The 23,830-nt window shown below is 37.2% G+C and overlaps 1 protein-coding gene across 15 annotated transcripts in view; it reads left to right on the top strand.

The window, feature by feature from the left end:
- The window catches only part of TCF4 (transcription factor 4), a 333,945-nt gene that overhangs the window by 217,387 nt on the left and 92,728 nt on the right, over positions 1-23,830 (top strand). For 2 of the 15 annotated variants that reach the window (XM_036918550.2, XM_036918549.2), the window contains exon 1: positions 21,335-22,715. The exons of the other annotated variants lie outside the window; for them this stretch is intronic. In XM_036918550.2, the coding sequence (XP_036774445.1) occupies positions 22,647-22,715 (69 nt within the window). In that variant the 5' untranslated portion in view covers positions 21,335-22,646. Of the gene's footprint in view, positions 1-21,334; positions 22,716-23,830 lie in introns of those variants that run through there. 15 annotated transcript variants of the gene reach the window in all.

The following is a 23,830-nucleotide window of genomic DNA, read 5'->3' as shown; positions in this document are numbered from 1 at the left end:
ATTTTTAGCCAAGTTTTCAGTATTTCACCTGCTAAGATTTATCAGGACTTTTGTTAAGATTTCAAGAACTGAAACAATAGCTTTTAGTGTAAAACTGGATTCATTTGTTGAGAAAGGAGACATACATTTCAAGGAACTGTTATTTTGAACCTTATTTTATCACTTCACTGAGGAGTATATTTTGGTGTGAGGTCTTGGATTCCATCTGAGTGGTTTAATTATTAAGAAATCCTAGAAGCCGCTGTAAGGTTGCTTTACCTAGAGAGAGAATTGTAACAGGCTTGCATGCATTTTGAAATTCTAAAAATTTGTTCCGCAGCATCTGGCTTAACTGAATTTATTTTATGTTATTAGAACAGCATAGATGCATGGCTTACTATTTGGTTGAAGACCATTTTTTAAGCTTTAATATAATATTTCATTGATTGAAACATTTGCTTTATTTTCTAGGGGTGGAATTTTCTCAGTTTTTCCCAATTACTGGCAATTTCTGCATTTTCATGATGTATTTTTCTGGTTTCAAACAATTTTAAAGTTTTTGTCTGAAAATAATAAAGTCAGAGAGAACTTAGAGGACTAAGATTCTCTCAGAATGTGTAGGGAAAACCCTAGAAGGAATGAAGAGTCTCTTCGAAAAAAGCAAAGTTATATGTTCTTAAGGCAGATTAAATTCTATCAGCTGATGACAGACACTTGCTTTGTTTGTTTTAATAAACTGCACCGAATTCTTAAGGGGAACGTAAAGTTGCATCTCAAAGCAATAGCATGAGATTCTCAGCCTTGAGCTCAGCCGTCCCAGGGTGTGTTTGTATACCCGAGTGTGCTCATTTTAGAGGAGTAAGAGCTTTTATAAAATGTGGTACAAAATTTGTAGTTTTTAAATACTCACTTATTTTATCTCAAAACAGCAGCATGTGAACAATCCCGTTTTTCTTTTTTTCTTTTTTTTTGAAGTTGCAGCTGTTGCGTACATAGGTGCAGAGCTATTTGAGGGGTTTCATGCTTTGCTTGAGCTTACACTCCCTCTTCAGAGAAACTAAGGTAGTGCAGAAGATGCTGCATTTTGTAAAATTTCAGGGTTGAAAATATGATTTGATTTTCGATGAGGAGTAGATATCAATTCTGAAAGAATATGCAAATTAGATTTTGAAAAGAACATTTAAAGAATTATATTTAAGTGGTTTAACATCACCATTGTCTCTCTAACTTTGTCATCTGAGGAATTAATTAATCATAAATATGCTACTAGGGTTGAAATTTGATATGGAAGCATTTTATTTGTAGAGTAATCAAGGCGATCTGTGTATATTAAATTTCACTACATTTATTTTGAGTATTCAGTGCTACAGGAGAATAGGGACATTTCTGAGAGAAGCCCCTTCATAGCAAACTGTGGAGAAAATGTTTTGGCATGTGGTTCTATGTCTGTTGTGTTTTCATTGCTAGTGATTAAAAGGCATTTCCTTTGTGAAACATGGACTCATAAAGAGTTATGCTTTCTCAAAGAAAAATGACCCTTATGGTATATTCTTCACACACACATACAAAAACTGTCACTGTCACGACTTGCTGTTACCATCTAGGGATTTTACAGAAATACTGTTTTGGAACAATTGCTTGGGTGTCATCTGAGAAAGAGTACCAGCGTTCTCCCTCCAACCCATGTGATTGTAAATGTGCCTCCTGGATTATACTTATAATAATATTGTAATGGCTTTCATTCTACCGATTGGCAAAGTGTATCATTATGTCATTAGCAGCTATGAGAAAGCAGTTTCAAGTAGGTGGCTGATTCTTCATGTTAATGTTTTCAAGTAACCCTGTTTGGGGAATTTGGTTGTTTCACAGGTGCCCAGGTGTATTATTAACCCAGAGTACAATAATGTTTTCTGGCCTGCTCATTGGGAAACAAACTTGAAGCACAAAATAATTCAATAATAAGTGGAGAATAAAAACTCTGGCTTTATCATAGGAAAGTCTAATAACTTGAAATGATAGCAGGCAAGATAAAAATAAAATTGGCCTAAGGATACAGCAGGAGGCAATTCATTTCTCTTTACTGCTGAAGCTGAGATTTTAAAAGAATGTGACCTGGTGATGAAGACTTGTTGAAAATTTTAAACCATTGAACTTAATAGAAAATCAGCCTATTTGAACGCACTGTTATGTAATAAAAGGTACAAAATCTGCCATTTAATATGAAGGCATATACTTCATGAGAGAAATTTTATTGCCAGAACCTGTGGGTTCTTCCTAAAGTACCTTTCTGTGAATTTTATTTTAGGATGTATACAAGACATTGTCACATATCATCAGTAGCTGAATTGATAGGGCTGAGCAAAAATATGGAATTAAGCATATTTATGATGGACGGATATCGTTGGAATTAGAAAATCCAAATCTCAATAAGTATTTTACAAACAGTGCTATTTTGTTTTCCCTTTAATAAGTCACACCAACCACCTGTTTGTTAAGGGGAACCCTATAACAAACTGGGAGCACCCAAGTGGAAGGGGGATAACATTTTTGGAAATTTGCATTCATTCATTTACTTACTTCTTTCTTCGTTTATACTTGTTCATAGCATTTTGTTCAACTAAACTAAAAACTAGACACACCATGTAACAAGAAACATTTCTTTCTCTTCATTGTATCTTTATTTGTGAAACTGCACACCTAAGGACCTTCATGTTTAGGGAAATTCTCAGTCTTGTGTCACTCACACCCCAATTTTCAAGAAAGGCCTGAACATTTTAAAGGACATAAAGTCTGGCCTTTTGAGGAAGTTGTGCATTCAAAAAATAAAATGACATACACAGTGTAACACAGGGACTTTTGTCCTTTAGGCTTATTACAGAGATGCTGAGTCCCCTAAATCACATGGAACTGCCCTGAAGAGGGAAAGGATCTTGTCTTACATACTTTTTTGTCCGTAGACACCAAACTCACTGACTTATGCATATTACTTCACTTCGGAATATATGTCCGATCAGTGAATATAGTAATAAAAGTGGTGTAGTAGGGTGGAAATAACACTGCACTGGAAATAAAGAGATCTTCCTAATTTAATGTCTAATAGCTTCTACTCACGAAGTGGTCCTAGTCAGGTCACAGATCTACTCCATGGTCTACAAAATACGTATAAATGGTGCCTGTTAATGAGACAATGTTGATACACTAATAACAAACCCTTAACAAAGTGCTTAGTCTGTGCCAGTCTTTGAGCACTTTGCAACTATTAAATTATTTATTCCTACAAACATCCTATGAGATGGCCACTCCTGTTTGTTTACAGCTAAAGAAACAGACAGAGCAGGGTGAGGACACATGCCTGAGGCCTGCAGAGCCAGTAGATGACTGAGCCTGTTTCCGTGTGGGCAGTCTGTCTCCAAGGCTTCTGTGGTCTCTGCCATGGCACCATTCTGCCTCTGGCTATTCTAAAGACTTTGTAGACCAAAGTGCTCTCAACAACCTGATTGTTGTTCACTTAGCAGTTATTTATTTGCTGATCTGGAGTAAATAAAATATTCAGAAATTTCATCTCACTGTGGAATGACCCTTGATACCTTTAAGTAGTGCACTGGTTATAAAGCACAACTTCTGCCCAGGGAGATTCAGTAGAAAGACTAGGCGAGCCTGGATAGCATTTTTGTAATAAAGACAGTATAATCCTAGTAGTTAGGGACACGGAATCTGATCAGCTGGGTCTTCAGTCGGCTGTGCCACTTACTAGCTATGTGGCCTTGAGCACACAATGTAATATCCTTGAATTCTTCCCTGAAAAATGGTGAAAATATAGGTTCCTCCTAAGGACAATGGGATATATAAATGACCATTTATACATATATCATGTGCTTTGCATAGTCCTGATGCAATATAAATATCTGAGAAATGATAACAGCTGATAGTTATCATAAGCACTGGCAGTGTTAACATCCGCAGTAAGGTAACTACCTTTCTGCTGGCACTGGACAGAAAGTTAACACGCAGCTTCCTGGAGCAGTTAGCAGAGCCAAAACTAAAGCAGGGTTTCAGGTGCACATAGAAGAATTCTACCTGTTGGAGATCAGTTGCTTTTTCTGAAATTAGGAAACATCACAAGCACTCTTTGTATCTCTTTGTCCTTACAGTAGTGCCTCCATCAGGCCACCCACACCTAATCACTCTTTTTAATCATTAGACTCACTGCTCTGCAGAGTTTGTGTTGGAAGTTTGTAGTCCATTTTTTTCCTTTTGAAATGGGATTTTGGGCCAAGATGACAGAGCTCCTCATATTACGGCTCCTGCTGCCAGTAATTTGTTAAGGCCTAAATGAGCACTGCCTTTAAGTGATAAGGCGATAACACTTCTTCTTTATATTCTATCAGTGTTACCCTGTAATCGGCCAGCAGCGGGTCCTCCCAAGGGATGCATTAGTGCACCCTTGCTGGGCTGGCTCTAGTACCCTTGAAAAAAGAAGAACAGGCCTGGGATTTTTACTTCATCTGGCAGAATGAAGATGTGTTGACTAGGTGGGCATGTGTGGCAGTTTGTTTCTCTTTTAAAGTAAAACAGAGTTCAATTTGTTTAGGACTGTTTGGGTAAAATTTTAACATTAAACAGGAATATTTATACAGATGTTTTAAGGTAAAGTCAGAATTACTGGATTCTGGCCTTTGCCTCATTGTAACGCGTTTTTTTCTCAATGCCACTGCTGAATTCATAAAAGAAAAAGTGTCCCAAAGCTTGTCAGCTATGGAAAACTTAAAACAATTTTTTATAAGGGCTGATTCAAACTCTTGCATTTAAAGAAGAAAACATCTGTCCGAGGGGGTAGGAGAGCATGGTCTGTACATTCCACAATGAGTGTGTTTTCCCAGCCACTTTGAATTTACAGAAAAACCAGGCACCACCTTAGGTTCCTCCTTTTGGCTGGACTCTTCCTCGTGTCCCCAGGCAGGGACTGATGGTTCTGTTCCGAGACACTCTTTCTCTGGAAAGCCGGCTAGCTGCAATTGAGCCACCCCTCATTTGTAGTCATTGCCACCTTGTGGATTACAAAGGATATTGGTTTTCATCAAACTTCCATTTCAGTTTGGCTTTTTATGGCAAGTACACTTTGGCAGTGGGTTTTGCTGTATTCCTCACCGAAAGGATCCTCGTTTGTTCAGCGACACCTCACTTCTCTGCTCACAGTTCATTTATGATTCTGATGAGGGTGTTTTTTCAGGAAACACACATTTCACTTTTTGACCTAGGAGCATCTGTTAGAATTTTTTTTTAATACTACTTTGGCATTCTGAAAGTGTTAATGTCTTTCATATCTGTTTAATGCTATTTAGGGATATTTATGATCACCTCTTGGTTACTCAGGGTAAAGTGTGTCGCAATTTTTTTTAAACAGACAGGAAAGCATTCACATGAGGAAACAGATTGCTTTAAACATGTGCTTCCTGTGACAGTAAAAAGAACAAATTAGATTTAACACTGTGTAATGAATGCATAAATGTGTACGTTTAAGCTTTTAAAAGCTTTATGTTCAGTTCTGGTCACAACAAAAATTGAGTCACCTGTAAAAATCAAAGATGCCTGGTTACTCTCAGATTCCTGAAATACCCAGAAATTGAGATCCTCACCTGACGATGCCTCATTGGAATCATAAGAAGCATGATATGTTAATGCCAGAGAGAATGAAAACATTACAGGGCACGTTCAGAGGTTAAAGCAGGTTAGCGTCTGATTCTGTGCACTTAGCAGGATATGCTGGAAGACAGCAGGGCAGGGTTTTACCACTATCTATCTTCCTCTCTGAGAATCAGGGAAAAGATTCCATTTCTTCTGGAATTTCAAAACTTTATTCTGAACCTCAAAGAGTCCCCTTTCTTTCATGAAAGAAAAACAGGAAAATCTGATATTTATTTACTAGCATGTCCTAAGATTGAATTATCTAAGAAAAAGACTCTTTCTTATGTAATTCAGTTTGAGCTCATGTGCTAGCTGGCAGGGAGTGAACAGAATATGAGTTAATATTTCCAGTTAGATGCCAGTGTTGAACTGGAGGGCCTGAATCTGCTCCCCAGAAGAGGCTCCCCTCGCCATGTCTGTCTGAGCCTTGCGCACGCTGCGTTTCCTTCCCCGGTGCTTTCCAGCTAAGGATTTGTGGCACGCTCACCATGTCTCTGGCCAAGGAAGGCCGGGACAGAGTCCCTCAGGGGCGGGTGCATAGTTTGGGGACATCTGACTCTCCTTATATCACATACTGAGGTACTAATATCAAAACAGACCGCTTGTCGTTGCACGGTGGGGCAGTGCTGTTTTTGGCTGCAGTGGTCGAAATGAAATGGGCAAGCTGTAGTCCGCTTGGCATCAGAGTGGGCTAAGGGAAGCTGGGAGATCAGAGTCAGACTGCGAATGCAAGTAACGGCCAATGGTTAACTTCCTTTTTGTGTGTCACTTGGCAGCAGTGAGACTGATGGGGAATTTTTTTTAACGTGGGTGAGAGTTCAGTGCCCTGGGAAGAGCCGTAGACGCTGTTACTGTGCTTCCTCGCACAGTTGACTTGTGTTCCTTTCTTGAGGCCACTACAGCTGTTCCAAGTGCCAGCTCCTGGAGCTGTACACATGGCCATTGGACTTCGGAGGAGATAGGTAATCAGATGAGAGGTGATGCACACGAAATCTTGCTGCTATCAGTAGGAAGTCATAGGGAAATCAGCCTCTTGCAGAAAGCACCAGAGCCAAAGGATAATATATGCACATGAATGGATACTCCCTTGTATGCAGACACCCAGAGATATTTTTAAATCATCACTACTGCACATCCTTTATCTCCCATCACAGATTCAAATCAGTTTTGGACTGTCTGGAAAATGCAGGGCTAAAATAGCCAGAACTGATTCAGATGAAATTACCTCCTGCTTTTTGGCGAGGTTGTTGGTCTTGGGTCAGTCACATTATTTTCTTTGCAGATTTATTTGGAAGAGAGTTTGGAAGAATTTCTAGCTGCCCTCAAGAATTTCTTCCCATTTCTCTGTTTGTAAAGAGCTGCTCCCCAAAGGTAAAAAGAGCGAGTTGCCATCTTGAGGAGTGAATTTTATGTTCAGTGAACACCAAATGGTCTCAAAGTTGCTCTAAAATTTTCAATCTATTTAGTTGTTTTCTAATACTGTTTATTTCCCTAATCATTTTGTGCAGGATATCAGTAGGATGACCAACTTCTGACAACCCTAAAAGCAGGGAAGGAAGCTTAGAAATAGAATACCATTTGTCTGGTAATTAGAGTGTATCTCTTAAGAGTTCAAGAGAATTCTGATTAACCTTTGTGTTCCCACATTCTCACATAAAATTAGCACACCTTTTAAATTATTATCTAGTATTTAAACACATATTTTTGAGTCTTCTTAATGCAACAGGTTCTGGAGACACTAAAAGTGTGTTAAAGGTTTCTAAAAAACTTCATTTTTCTTACATTTTAAATGTTCTGTTTGTGCAAAATTTCGAGAATCACCATAAGGGCTTCTTTGCATTTTTAATTTAGTAACTAACATATGAATAAATTTGCATATTAATTAGTTGCAGATTAAATCATGCATACATAATTGCCTCCTTACTGTGTTTAATGTTTGTCAAAATCTCCAGCCTGGTTTGATGGATGTCGTATGAAAGATTACAATTTGATGTACCCTTGGAAGTATTTACACCAATAATGCAAGATTCTTAATAGCAGAATTCTCTAGTTATATAGTTACTAATAAACATGTAAGATAGGTACATGTCCCTTTGACTAAAATTTTTTTCTTTGCACCAAATCATTTACTATTCATAATCATTAATGCATCTCCTAATTATACAGCATATGTCTGTTAACCCTTTCATTGCCAGTCTTCAAGTAGTGGCTTCATTCTTTTCTTGCACCCACAGAAAGCAAATTATTTGATAGTATTCTGAAATTACTGCATTACCTTTTACTTATTTCTCTGCTAGTATGTGGACACACCTCCTTTGCCATTTACTTTTACAGCTGAGAATTATATGATACCTCAGTATTTTCCAGTTCAAGATCAAGAAATGACCCATGTGCACACACTTTGATGGGCTTTTGACTCTCTTTTCCCAGTGCTGAAAATAATTCAGATGTTTCAGAACTTCATATTAAATGGTTAATATATATACATGCACTCTCTATTTGCGAGGGTAATTGTAAAATAAGCAAAATTATTTAAATTATATTCTATTCCATTTTGAATATTATAATAACATTTAGTGTGTTATCAAATATAGAATGGTTGTGGGGGTCTTTTTTTTACTGAGACTGAGATCTCTGCAGTAGAAACTAACTAGAGAAAGGTTGCTCTTGACTTGACATAGTTAAAATATATGTATGCCAATAAGTGTTCTTTTTAATTAATTCCCCAGGTATTGAATTTTTTTGTTTTATTTTACTCATGTAAGGAGTAGACCAACTGGCATATGCATATATATATATATTTTTACTATTTTGATGTCTAAGCTGCTTATCACACTGTATTACCCTGCATTAATGAGTATTCCTACTGTGCAAAATTCTATCAAAAATGATGGTGTGAATGTCATTTTTAATTGGAAGTTTATACAGTCAAATTTGTAGTACACAACAAAAAATATGTACATAGTTCTGCTCCAAGCCTTTTTTAGGCTATTGATCTTTTTGGTTTAAGTGTACATTTTTATCAATCTGACTTAAATTTAGTTGAGAATCTGGACAAATATTACTAAGTTTGTATTAATACTGTTGTTGAGGGAAGAGGGAAACTAAGGCATGGGACAAGTATAATGCCTTTTAATAATAAGAGTAACAAATATAGTATCTATTTTCAGGAATCCCTTTTAAATATGAAAACTTGCTGGCCAATTTTGATGTTACACAGAAATCATAATACCTTATTTCTATCTGTCTTATTGTTGAATGCCTTGAATTTGTATGCCTATTAAATAGACAAAGGTTAAAAAGAGTCCAAAGCAAAAAGAGCTGATTTCCTTTATTTGATTCTTACGTAGGAGAAGGAATACCTCCTGGTCACCTCCTACCTCAGAATCATTTCTTTTTGTAATCACAAGACCCAAGGAACTATTTATTGATTTAGCAAAACAATCCTTTGCAGCATGCGTTATTGCATTAAATTATTTAGCAATGAGAAAGTGAATCTGGAAGACTTATAAAAGGAAGCAAACAGACCTGAAATACCATATTTATCCACAGTCACTGTGCCTAGGTAATTCAGGGCATATGGTATGTAAATGATGTTTGGAGATCTTTGCCAAATCTACACATGATGGGATAAATTAAGGACAGGTTTCCCTGGGTCTGAGTCCCATGATTGTGACCAGCACACTCTCTGCTTGGATGTGCTTGTTCTGTTCTTGTCTTTCAGCAAGTGTCACACAGCATTCAGTAGCCAAATATGGTCCTCAGCCGGCTTCTAAGACTTATTTTTTAAAAATGATTATATAATTCCATGTAAAATACAGTAACAATTCACCAAACCTTCCTTTTGCCCCTACATTTGAAAAGTGAGATCTGAATAATTCATCAGTATATATTTGGATATTATGCATTTAAGTGGTTATCTTTGACAATAGTAGTTGAGTGCCTCTTAGCCACTGAAGAAAGGTATTACTAAGGAGTGACTTTTCTCTAGGTTAGGATTAAGATGTTTTCTAGATCAGGAAGTGAATTAATTTGAAAAATTAGTAATTTTAGTTCCAAGTTATCCCAGTCATAATTTATGAATTCACCTTGATAACTCAAATTACTAGTATCACTTATTTTATTTTTGAATCATTATTTTGAAGTATATAGTCTCAATTCTAGAAAGGTGAAGGCACTATCGCATTCTTCCATTTAAAACTCACTTAAAATAGCCAAGAGGTTACACTATTTGCTTTTTTCTAAAGAAATTTCTTTTCTGTGCTGGGTGTGATAGCCCATGGTTTTCAAAACTTTATGGTTCATTATTATTAATATCTTGAAACTTTGAAATTGGAGATTTTGGTTAGAAGCAATGCCAGATCCTTTTCTCCTATGATAATTAATTGGAATGTAAGTAAATAGTGCATTTATTATGAACACCTAATTATCAGATGCACACGTGATTAATAATAGAAGTTGTTTCTGGGTATTTAAAAATATGTAGAGTATTATTTGGGACATTTTATTTTTACTATTAAAAATAATTTTACTAAATAAGCCTTTTTTTAAAAGGATAATGCTCTTAATATTATAGTTCTTGTTTGAATTAACAGTTTAATCTCTGTCATTACTATTATCATTTCGTATATTAAGCACAAATGGCTTGCTAGTTACTATATAGAAAATCAAATTAGGTTCACTGCTTGTCCTTTGCTGTGTAAATTGGGTAAAATCTGGGGGAAAATACCCTCAAGATCAACACACACGAATCAGTACTACTTGAGACAGACTCAGTTTAAAAGTCACGTAAGTGGTCATTGTTCTGGAAGACTTCATAAAATTATCACACAGCCTGTAGTTTGTGAACTCAGGGCAAAGTTTTGAGCTGGTTGTTCTGTGACCGTCCCTTGGTTCACTGAAAATACTTTGCACAGCTGTGCTCCCAACTCAACAACAGAGAGCGAAAACAATATTCACCAGAAAATAAAGCTCAGCTAGCCTTCCAACTTTACTGGGAACTTGCAGCCTTGAAAACAACAAAAAGGATAATCACAGTTGAGATTACAGAGTCCAGATTAACTGAATTACACAGCAGGATGGCATGGCCCTAGGTTACTTACACACTGCAGGCACCACAAATGCCAACACATTAGCATTGTAGCCACTTACCAAGATTTTTGGTTTTAAGTGGCAGTCATTGAACTACATTTAAAATGAAGCGCCTGCACTTTTTTTTTTTCAAGAAATTAAGGCATATTGGGAGATGTGGAGGTGAGTTAAGGGATTTTTTTTTTATTGTTTGCATTTTAGGGGGCAAGAGCCATAAATAATAAAGATAAAACATCTCAAGTATTAAAACAGTCCATTTTCATCTGCTCTATGATTCAAAATGACTTAGCAGTTTTAAAATTTTTTAGAAAGGAAAGAATATAAAGAGAGAGAAATGAAATTTGCATTTCTACAGACAATGCTGCATAACAAATTTAAGATTCTGGCAGTTACCTTACAAACATCTGAAAATTGGCAATATTAAAGGAACCCAGATAGATCCTTAACTATTGCATTACTACCAGATGTCTTGGTGATGATATCAGCAAGTTAGGAAACTTTTAAAAAAGGTATTAACAACTACAATGCTAACTTATTTTGGTATATGCTTTCAGACAATTTCTTCTTTAGTTAAGGATATTGAAAGTGTATTAACTGTTTGTATATACTTAGTATTTTTTTAATGTAGACCTGATGCATTAATCTTGTTTCATAGAAGATAGGGCTTCTGCATATCCAGATCTCAAGTTTATTTCAAACTGGCCTTTACAAAATGTTAGTGCCTCTCTCTTAGAATTCTAGTCAACAAAATTCCATTCATCAAATATGTATATCACACAGGTAACTGGAAACAGAGATGATAATTTCTATCATATTGTTAAAAGAGGTCTATAACTCCCCAAAGGTTAAGGAACCGTATCAGCCAGAAGTTGTGGCAGGGGGAGAGGAGAGTATTGATGATCCTATATCATACACCCACTTTGGCATTGAATCAGCTTAAGCTCAAGTATCACATTAAAAATTTCAGTAGATATTAATTGTACGCCTACTAAGCACCTGGTTTCCTGGAGGGCGCACAACAGTGAACCAAAGTTCCTGCCATTGTTAAGATTATGCAGAGATATACATAACCACATGCAGTTGTCCTAGGAAGAGTTCATTCTCTGATGTTTCATAGGGTCTCAGCAGCACTGATCCACCTTATGAACTAATAAATGCAGAGACTATGACTCTTAAAAGTCCCCATAGATGTAATCACACAGACTATGATAACAATATAATATAAAACTGTATACATAATATAGAGATGAAATCAACCATAGCATTTACTGTAATTGTTGGTAAATTTCTTCATCATTAGCATATTTTTGTTAACAATGAAACAAAATAACATCTTTTTTAAAAGTTTGTTTTTTTTCCTGTAGTGCCTAAAATCTAGTTAAATGGAATGTGCTGGAAAGGATAACCCCCACCCTCAAGAAAAAGTTAAATATGTGGAAATGACATGGAAAGCACCTGCTTCTTTGTTTGGTTTTCCTCCACGTCATTAGGAAATAATGTCTAGCCATAGGAGAATATATTGTTCCTCTAAGGAAATATTCATAAAGTCCAACTTTTAAAGTAGAATAGAGATTAAGTAAAAATGGGGACCAATCAAGAAAAATTAAAAAATACATGAAATAAACAGGAGTCTGCATCACACATACTAAGTGGCATAACAATATCACCTCTCAAAAGTGACAATGCATGTATCCATTTTTATATCTTTGGCATATTGTTGGCATTCTTCATTACTCCATTGAGAAAATAGCCACTCCAGACAAGAGAAAAGAAGACAAATTAGATCCTCCCAGCCCCCTTCTGTGAAGTGTGTCAGTGAACATGCTCTCTGCCAGCCCAGCAAATAAGACTTGGTCCGTCCCCAATCTTCAGCCGTTTATAATTCAGGTGAGGAAAAGGCCAGGCTCATGAAATCAAAACTAACAATGTGAACATTTGAAAACTAGGGGACAGTTCATCGCAACTCTGGGTATGTGTATGTTTTACAGTATTTATGGCTTTATTTGAATTTTTTTTTCTAATACTATGCTCGTTTTTCCATTTCATGAAGACTTGACTTACACTCAAATTGAAGTTATAGCTGGTTATAATGTGTTTTTCTGACAACTCTGGACTTGATGATTTCAGTCATTGTGGAAAGGAAGGAAATCAATCTCTTTTTGTTCCTCATTCACTCAGTGAGCAAAATGATTGAGCTCCTGGTTATGTACATACTCACATTGTTCGAGGGTAGGGCAAAGAAAGTTAAATCATGATTTATATTATGTATGGGTATGTAATATTTGGAGGGCAGTAAAGTAGGTGCATGATTTACTTAGCAGTGATTCCTGGCATTAAACTTTGCTGGAGAATCCTGTAATCTAGGATGGAAGGGACTACAGAAGTTGATTCCAGATCACTGGGGGTTGTAGATCTGGCAAATGAAGACAGAGGCTGTGGATATATAAGTGAGCTCCTGTCTAGCAGTTTCTGTGTATCTCTTCCCTGGAATTGATCTTTTGCTTGTTCAACTGCTGAAATGAATTTTATTTGTATTTATATTTTTAGAGATTGACTGTCCAGAGATGTCTCATTATAGTAAAACAATAAATCACAGAATTTCAAAAACTATGTAGAGAAGAAAACTGTCATGATCACAATTTGAATAACAAGTAAATTTGAATCATGAAGCATATTTATTCATAAAGAAACAGATTTACAGGTAGCCAGAACTTGCTCAGTCTTAGAGACCTAGTGAGACGTTGAGCCGGAATTTCAGCCAGCATCTTGGTCTCTGATCTCCACATTATACTGCTTATCAACTAAGGCCAAGAGGGCAGGTGATGGGGATGGAGGTCTCATCCCCACATACTTTGTTAGAGAATCAAAAACTTCATCTCCTTTGGAATTGATTTAAATGAATTAGATTTTTTTTAACTTTTTCATATTTAATAACTATCATAAAATACAGACACTTTAAAAGTTGTACTAATACTGACTCAGTATAGAAATGCTTAACTGAAAAAGCTTTATGGGCACAATAATTTTATTTATTTTTAACTGTAATTTTTATGGCAAGAAGTATGAAAAGTTGATCAGTTAAAGATCAACATTGCTAGCAAGTTGGAAGGACACAGTACATGTACAAAATGGGTATAGCTTGAGGGATTCATGTTTACTGTGTTTTCTGTACTCTCTTCTTGCACACAACACATTTTCTGTATGGTGGTGCTAATTAGGTAGGTACCTAAACCCCATATAGAACATGGATTTCAGGCTCTGAACAATGTTATAGGACATGTCACATTTGGAGGTAAAGGAAATCTCTGACTGGAGGTAAGGATGGTTTGGGATTTTAGCTCATAGTAAGCAACTTCTAAGTTGTTTTATGTTCAGAATGCCTTTGATAATCATGTTTGAAGAAGACAAAATATTGACTGACATTTGGGGAACACATACCCTTATCAAACAAATATTCTCATGCCCCTGGTCAGTAAGCACCATAGTTTGGCAACTTGGTAGTGTTAACAGTAATACTATTTTTGACAATAATTTTTGTCCAAGCATAAATGAAAATACGTAAATGAAATACAACCATTACTGCCATATGATTTGTGGGCACGCCTCACCTATACCTGATTTGATGAGCCTAATGTTAGAAGCCAAAACTGATCAATATCAAATTTTTGCCAAACATTTCTAATTTTAATGGGGTTTGTATTCAATGAAAGCTTATGAGTTTATTTCCTTTTTATTTAGTGGAAGCCCAAAATTTTCATTGATTGCACCTTACCCCTTTTAAAACGGTATCCTTTGGATTACTCATGGCATTTTCTGTAAGCTCTTATCTTTTAATGGACGATGATGCAAAACTTGTCCCTCTTGTCTCTCCATGGTTGTTTCTGTGTTTATGTGTGGGGTAGATATTTAAGATACTTAAGATTAACAAAGAGAAGAGAACAGTTATTTTAAAACTAAGTAGGTAAAATTCAAGGTCATTTTGGTTAAACAGCGCATTTAGGTCAGGAATAGACTTAAGTTTTAGGCTATGGATCGACCTTGAGGGAACTTAAATCTGCTACTCCCTTCTCCTTGAAATACCATTAATTCTTGCTCCAAGTGGCCGGTTTCCAGTTACACAAAAGAATATTTCGGGCAGAATCTTTATAAAACAGGAATTTGAAATAGGCATTTCAGTAACAGATGTGCAGAGGATGCTAATCTTGTATGGTCATTTACTTCCATTTTAAAACCTTTTTTTTTTTCATTCTTTTTACCTGCTCTTTTTATTCTGAGTGTTTTATCTGAGACAGTCATTAAAGAATTGAAAATTGTTTGTTCTCTGCCCGGCAGTTCGTTGTTCTACTCGCTCAACGATGTCAAACAATTAAATGTAATCAACAGTTAGAAAACTCAGGAAATTGTTAGAATTCTCACCCCAAAGGGAGCTAACAAACCCTAGACAATCATTCTATTTCAGATGAAAATGATTTTCATTGTGATATTCCATTTCCCTCTGATCATTGAGCAATGCATTGGGAAGCCCAGTATTTATTCACAAGATTTTTTAAATTGTGTACATCCTGTGCCCAGATTCCGATCTGCTTTATCAATCCATTTTGTCAAAAGTTCCTCAAATGGAATCCTTCATCCAGACAAACAAACATACCCAGGATTTCCCCTTTAACTTTGCGGGAATTCATTTTTACACGTGCATCAATCTGCAGGAAAAAACAGTGGTCATCTTATTTCATTCGATTCAGGTGACTGTGGTAAGCCAGCTAGCTCTCTTCATCTAGGAAGTGCAGCAATCTGAGTCAACTTCCTCCATCTCTGTTTTTACATTGTCCAATGCGATGCTTCCTCATTGCACCAAAATAGAAATGGTTTGTTTTTTGTATCAAACTTGGAGACTGGCTATGGATTACACTGGGTTAGGATAAAGGAATTTTTTTTTTTATTATTCAAAGAACATTCCATTATCCCAGGGGAAAGAAGATTGTTGTCTTGGGGAAAGATAAGAAGCATAATGAAGTCTTTTCTCAACCTAAAATATCTCCTTTAGCTGTCCGAAGTGTCGCTTATATTATCTTTTTTCTAATTTCATTTAATAAATGAGATATTTGATGATAGAATAAACTTATGGCTTTGGTAATGGCAGGTCTTTGCATGCAACTGAGGAGGAAAGAAGTGAATTTCAATTTGAGTGACGCATGCAGTTTCCAGTGCAGTTAAACATAAAAATCTTCATATTCTGGTCTTACAACTTAGTATTTCACTTTACAGTATCACAAATGGCATTAGAATCATGTTCCCCAGTCTTCAGGGTAATGCCATTTTATGTCTCTGGCTTGTTGAGTTTCATAGAAGGTGTTATGTTCATGTGGGTAATGATATATTCATTGTTTTCTTTACTACAGAAATGAGAAAATATGAGGAAAAGTGGGAAAATGACTCTAACCAGATCTAACTGGATACAAGAATTTATGAACTTGGCTTTTGCATTTATGTTGCATACTACTGTATGTTACCAAAACAATATATGTCTGTGTGAGTTTTTATAATACCATATAAAGCAAAATAAGAAATCTCCTCTTTCCTCTGAAGAGAAATACTGCTACAGAAAGGTAGAAGTCAAATATTTATGAAACAAAAGTCTGGTTAAAAAAACAGCCCATGTTGCTTACCTCAGTAGTCGATGTGAATTACATTATAGTCAGTGTGACTCTAAGTTATCTGCCCAGCCAGGAAAAGCATAAATACTTGGTCATGTGATAAACCTTATAGATGCGTACATATGCGTCCAGGCCACATAGAGGTAGCCTATTCAAGATAACAGGAAATCGCTGATGAAGACACAAATAGAAATTAGGTCTCAGTCTGTGCTGATATTTTGATACTTCTCTTTGATCAAAGTATCTTCCAAACTAAACTTGTCTATATTGGAACCTACAAATACTTAAAACTTAATATCTAAATGGTGCTAAGAGAATAAGTTTATGCCACTGAGGACTGAGATTGTGCTTTATCTCAGTTCTTCATGTAATATGGATCTACTTCAGATTAATGTCTTGCTATTTCTCTGACAAGTGTATTTATCAAAGATAAGTATTTTGTCCAGATAAACCTGTATTTTGAAAAAGGTATAAGATAATTAGGATTCCATTTGAGAAAAATCATTTTTTAAGTAAGAATGTAACTCACTTGAAGGAATGTGTTAATTTTACATTCCAAAGATCTCAATACAAAAAATACATATATATATATATATATGTGGGATGTACATGTAGGAAGTTTATTGGTGTTCACTACCTGATCACAAGGCTGTCTTGTTATGCTCATCAGAAAAAAATTCTTTTGTGTGTGTGTGTGTGTGTGTGTGTGTCTACACCCTCCTTGGATAACTAAATCTTTTACACAGCTCTACACATATCTAATACGGATTTTTGTCATTGCAGTTTAAGTTGGATAGTAACCATCAACCTCTCCTTAGGTATAAGTTATGACCACTCACTAAAATATTTTATAACAGTCCATGTGTATGCATTTAAAACTAACCGCCAACATTAATTTAGTTTATGAATTAAATTTCTTGCTTATAGTGACTCCTATTGGAAAGCAAAAAAAAAATCCATCATTTAGCTTCTGAAAGAGTTAAACTGAGAAACCTCCTTCTTTCAATAGATATGGCTAGCTTAGATAACCTTTCCCTGACTTGGCAGAATTTACTATTCATTTATGTTTAAGTATAAGAATATAGATTTTGATACTAAAGCACCAACAGAAATAACATTTAAAAATATCTGTGTACCTACATGCTTCTCATGCCAATAGTGGTGAGTGCTCCAAAAAGATGTGTGGTTTGGTATCTTTGTTTGGTAGTGAAGAGTTTGACATGGTCCTATATTTTTGTTTTGTTTTTTTCCCATTTTAAATCTTTTACACAGTTAGTTGTACTCATATCTAGAATGGATTTAGTAGACTTCTGCTACCTGAGTCTGTTTTGGGTGGAGATTGCCTTCCCACTGTTGCATGAGGCACTCTTGCATAGAGGAAACTGCAGAGGGAGGGATAAGGAAATGCATCTAATTTATAACATGCTACTGATACATTGAACTAGGTGTCCTCTCACTTACACCTAAAAAGAAGGTCTTGTGTTAATATGTGGGAAGTAAAATTCAAACCTGTGATAAGACTTGGCCACTGTCAGAGGACTACAGAGTAACAAGGTTGTAATTCTCATACAGATGTTTAATTCTCATGTTTATTAAGCCTTTGGGATTTCGTAACATTGTTCACTTCCTGATTCCACTCTTAGTAGCTTTGTAATCTATGAAATGTCATCTAATGTCATCTAAAGTTCTAATACTTGCTCTTTAATGCAGTCATTCATTCATTCATTGAATATCTACCTTGTAGGTGATACTGTACACGTGCATTGGGGATTTCTGGTCAGATATCCCCCAAATTTCTTGTGACAGCTTTATGTATGTGTCCCCAATTCTGCTTCACCTCAAATATATCTGTCAAGGACTTTTTGAAAAATCACAGAAGAATTGTAACTTTAGAGCTACAGTTTTAACTATCTTTAAAGTAGGGATGATAATACCACAGGGCACTGGTTATAGAGGTTAAACAAGCATAGGCAGTTTGTATGTTCTTTAAATTGTATATTACTATACATGTATTAGTTAACTGCTTTATCGTCAGTTTTTTTTTTTGATGGGGTAGATATTTACTTACAGTGGCTATTTAATGAATAGGTTTGCTTGTTCCCATTATGTAATCACTGTATATTGATGAATATCGCTGTTATTCTTGCGGCATCATGTGTAGGTAATTCAGCTGTGCGTGGTAAAAGGGAACAGCACTGTAGAAATAAGCAAGTTAGATTGAAAAAAAAATGGTGTTCAGTTACTTAAACAGAAACATGGCACTGTTCAGGTTCTACCAAGTTATATCCTGGGGGTAAAATGACACTCCCTCCTTAGACCATCATTCTTTCATTCATTCATTCATTTGTTAATTCATTCAACTCACTTATTGAGCACCTACGTTATACTGGGCAATGTGCAGGGTGCTCCCTGTGTGTGTGTGTGTGTGTGTGTGTGTGTGTGTGTGTGTGTGTGTGTGTGTGTATTAGATTTATTTGGACTTTGCAGTAACTGGGTAATACTGCAGGCCTTATTCAGTAAAAAGGTAGAATTTTCTTTAGTGAAATCTGTGATTGGGAATGAATAGTTCCTTACCCTGTCATACTTTATTGTCTGATTGTCTAATATATGTATGATTGCCCCCTTACTTCACAATTAATGCATTAGTCTTTGGTTGCATTTTTCCATTTTATTCAGGAGCACAGGTCCCATCTCCTTGGCCATATGGTCAGGTCTCTGAGGGCAGTAAGAGTGTTGCACATGTCTCTGAATCCTGTGCACATCCTAGGATGGGGCATAACCCAAAGTTGAGGATCATTAAATAATTGTGAAATGATTGAATAGAGAAATCAAAGACTCGTCACTCACGTGGTGTAGAGTCTTAATACTTGCTCTTTAATGCAGTCATTCATTCATTCAGCGAGTTTTTATTGAATGTCTACCTTGTAGGTGATACTGTACACAGTACACATGCATTGGGGATTTTTCTGGTCAGATATCCCCCAAATTCCTTGTGACAGCTCTAGGTATGTGTCCCCAATTCTGCTTCACTTCAAATATATATCTGTTAAGGACTTTTTGAAAATTCACAGAAGAATTGTAACTTTAGATTATAAAAGACTACAAGAATAATGTGGATATATTTTAAGTGGTTAGTATTTCTGAACGATAATTTTACTCGTAAGATATTTCTCCCCTAAAAAGTAGCAGAGAAAACACCTGGTCACACTGCCTACCCTCAGTGGTGTTTACAGCTAACAACCACTGAAGAGAGTGGTGGCTTACTGTTTTATGTGGCTAACCTCCATTCCCCATCATTTCAATGATAACAAGGGACTCTTTGCCTAGTTGCTGCTAGTTAGGTAACTTCCCGATTTATATGCTGATGAACAGACAACAGACCAGGACTGGGTCCCTTAAAATTTGGCTGCTATGGTTAATACTCCTTTTAAAATTGTTATGAAATGTGGATTTATGCATACAGCTTCAGTTCTTCTCCTCCTGTGCTAACTCCCCACGCATCACACTAAAAATTTATCGTGGGTGATATTTCTATCTGAAAGAGAACTTCAAAACCTGAGTTCACAGAAATGTCTCAGTTGACAAGCTACTGACTTGAGTTCTGTGATTGAAATGTACTCCAAGGTCAGCAAACCTGAACAAACATCGCTGGATAATAATACATTCAGTGTCCCACTGGATAAAATGCATTGATCACCTTTAAAAGGACAGTATCTTTATTAATCATTGCAAATTTGTACTTTTGAAATTTCGGAGCCTTTTTCATTAGTTAATGAAGCCCGAATGCCTATGTTCTAGTCTGTTTGAATTTGTTGAGTGTGTTGATCTGTCATGTTTTAAAAATCTCTTTTACCATATCAGATTAAAATTTTGATTTATGCACATGCTGACAATATATTTAAAAACGAGAGGTACAGTTTTTAAAAAATATTCATGAAAGCTTATTAAAGTATGGAAATTTTATTTCTACTTATAATTAACAGAAAAGCATTTATATGTTTGCAAAATACATAAGAAAAGGCATTCAATATAGATTAAGCAGAATGGTTGTTTATCAAAATAGTTGAGATATCTTTCTAACAGTGAACACCGTATGAAAAAGTTGGATAGGGTGTAGAAACAGTCTTCTAAATAAGGGGTTTGCATAAGAAACAACAAAGAAACAATAAAAACAAAACCCCCACTTTATCTTTTTAAATTCCAGCCTCTTTTCTAAGGTGTGGTTTTTACACACTGTCCTTTAGGAGGTGGGTGCCCTGGCCTTACGTGTGAAACACCGAGGGTGGTTTAAAGGTTACACATGTGATCCTGTCAGATTGACAACTAACTGTTCTAATGAGAAAAAATCCTCAAAGCATGAAATTTGAATGAAATGTGTGATTATAATTCAAGTACTGTTTACACAAACCTCTGGGGACCTTCCGAATAAATGCAGAGCGAGTGAGTTAGACAAACCTCTGGGCCTTCCCTGTATGTGTGTATGGGCGGTGTGTGTGTTTATTTTAGAGTGTGGGGGAAACTTTCCACCATTAGCCAAGGCTTTGCTCTTCAGAACCAACACCACAATCCCTCCTTGTTTATGAATACTGTATGTGTTTTGTTACCATGTTGAGTTGTAAGAAAATAGGTGCTTTGAATTATTAAAGTTGATTCTTGAGAATAGATGTATGCTCGGGTGGCATTTGCTTCGGCATATGCAAATGATTTAGTTTCATTTGGGATCAATTCCCAGAGGCCCTCCTTTCCTGTGATGCTCTGAATTTGGCAAGCTTTAAGCAGCCGGTCTCTCCCCCCAATCCCCTTTCTTTCTTTCCTTTCTTTCTTTTTTTGTATTGTTCCTTTTCCCCCTCTTTTTGTTGGTTGATATAATATTTAAAAACAAAACAATAAATTAACATATTTCACTTGCTTGTTAGAAACGTGATCTACTGAGTTTTTATTGTGCAATTGCCATCCATAAAGGTGAAGGAAGGTTTTTGCTTTGTTTATCACGAAAAGTTTAGTAAAATGGTACAAAGACGGATGTTTGTTAAAATATTTATACAGAAATTGGGCTTCGTGGATGATGCAAGGCTCTAAAAATGCGGTCTCAGAGTGCCTTTTTAGGAATTGACAGCTGTAAGTCATTCGGAGGTTCGGTTGCACCAGTGAACGGGCGCTTTGGAAGCCAGCAAAGAGCGTTGAGTGGTGGTAGATGATCCAAGGCTACAGCGAGAGCCCCAACCTGCAGGCTGGAGGATGCGCCCGTGTGGGTGGCCGGGCGCAGCGGCGGGGCTCGCGTCTCCCTCCCGGGCCGGCCGGCCGCGCGGCCGCTGCGGCGTGGGCGCGGGGGAGTCCCGGGCGGCCGCGCTTCCCGCGGCGGCGGGGGAGCCGAGGGCTCGCGGACCTGCGCGGGCCGCCCTGCCGCTCCGGTCCCTTCCGTAGCCCCGGTTTGTAGGGTGCTGACCAAGCAGTCGGCGCACACTGCCCCCTCTCTCCTTTTGAGCGAGGTCAGAGACGTGGTGGTTTTTTTTCCCCTCCTCTCTCCCCTTTCCCTCCCCTTTCTCCGAGTCGAGTTCTCAGGCAGCTGCGTACAATGCTGGGAGCTAGCCAGCAGCAGAGACAGATGGCAGAGTTATTAGATGTGCATCATACGATTCCCTTCCTGCCACTCGCTTTTTAATCAAATTAAAACAAAAAAGAAAGAGAGGGAGAGAGAGAGAGGGGGAGTCAATTAACTGCATTTGTATTCTGCTCAATAATGGACCCTGTTCCACTTTTACCCTAAGGCAGTTGAGTGGAAATTTTAGAGAAGAAAAGGGTGCCTAGAACAACAACAACCAAAAAAAAGAAAGAAAGAAAAAGAAAAACCAAAAAAAAAAAAAAAAAAAGAAAGGAAAAAAAAAAGGAAAGGGGAGAAAAGTGAAGACCGCAGAAATTTGTAAGACTCGGCATTATTCGAGGAACTAATAAAACCCCTCGGAAAAGTTGCACGGATCTCGCGTACGCAGTCGGATTTAGAGCCCATCAGGGCCGGGCTGCCTTCCAGCTCCGCTGCGCGGAGCCGCGCGTCTGACAGCAGCGCGGCGGCCCCCCCCGCGCCCGCCAGGAATGGTCTCTCCCTGCTTTGCATATTCACCACGCTTGGCCCGGCCATATGGGAAAATGCAACTGAAGGAATTGTTGTGAAAAAAGGGACAGCGAGTTTGAAATAAAAGTTGTTAGAGTGGTACTGAGGAGAAAAAAGATTCCGGGACCATGTACTGCGCATACACAATCCCGGGCATGGGCGGCAACTCTTTGATGTACTACTATAATGGGAAAGCGGTAAGCGGACGCGGCTGCGAGGGGGCTTTTTGACAAGTTTTATTGTCGCAGGGATGAGCATCCTAGGCGGTGATCGTTGTTTGCAAAGTTGCGCAGGACTGCCGCACCTTCCTTGGTGCCCTGAAATATTTGTCATTTGCCAATCCTAGGATGTTATTGTTGCTTCTTTTTAAAATCCATCCCCCACCACCACCACAAACCCCCCACCCCCCGGAGTAGAAAAATAGATGGTTTCAGAGCTTCAGAAAGTGGGTCCTAGAGCGAAAGTTTGCAGTTAGGTAAAGTTGGGAGGTGGTGAGATGGAAAAAAAAAAAAAAGACATTTGGAAAATTCTTGTTCCTTCCAAATGACTGTTTGAAAGGAAAAGCAGATATGAGGAACAGAATTGAGACAGTTCAAGTTAGGCTGAGAGGAAATTTGGGGTAAGTTTCTCCCTGGACTGAGGTTTTGTGATATCTAGTCTTACTAAGTTGGAAACCTGAGTGAAATGGATTTAATGGAGAATCTGAAAGGTTAAAGTAGAGCAAAGACATAGAACTGAGACATCTGATTAAGAAGTAGGTTATATAAGCTTATTTTTTAAGCCAAAAAGGGGAAGAAAAAAAAAAAACAGGTCATAACAATATTGTTTTAAGTTAAGTTATTTGTGATGTGTGGCTTCTTTCCTCAGTTTTTCCCCCTTCAACAGAAACGCTTTATTTAAGAAAAAAATGTGTCTGGTATTTTGTGCATAACCCCAGCAGAAGGTTTATACTTGCCATCTGGAGGTTTATTATTTTTTTTCTCCTTCGGCTGGGTCCTCAGAAGGAAAAGGATTTCAATATTTTCAAGTCGGTATGTTGGGCTCTCCGGAAGAGTTGGTGGGCGATAGAGGAGCAAAAATTTATAATTTTAAAATAGAAAAAGAAGAATGGGGGAAAAGTGAAAAGCAGCCATTTACAAACCGTTCTCTGTGTACTTCTAACTTCCATTTGGATTGATCTTAATCAGGGTGTGATAGTTGGGCCAAAGGGGACCGATCAGAGCTTTCACGAAGGCCCAATTCAGCTGCAGCAATTGACGCAAACGAATTAAACGTGTATGTGGCGGTATATGCATGAGTCTGTATGCATGCC

The sequence above is a fragment of the Manis pentadactyla genome, chromosome 6 (assembly GCF_030020395.1).
Source record: "Manis pentadactyla isolate mManPen7 chromosome 6, mManPen7.hap1, whole genome shotgun sequence".
Classification (NCBI taxonomy): domain Eukaryota; kingdom Metazoa; phylum Chordata; class Mammalia; order Pholidota; family Manidae; genus Manis; species Manis pentadactyla.
The sequence above is the reverse complement of the archived record's forward strand: the minus strand, read 5'-3'. Positions and strand labels throughout refer to the sequence as shown.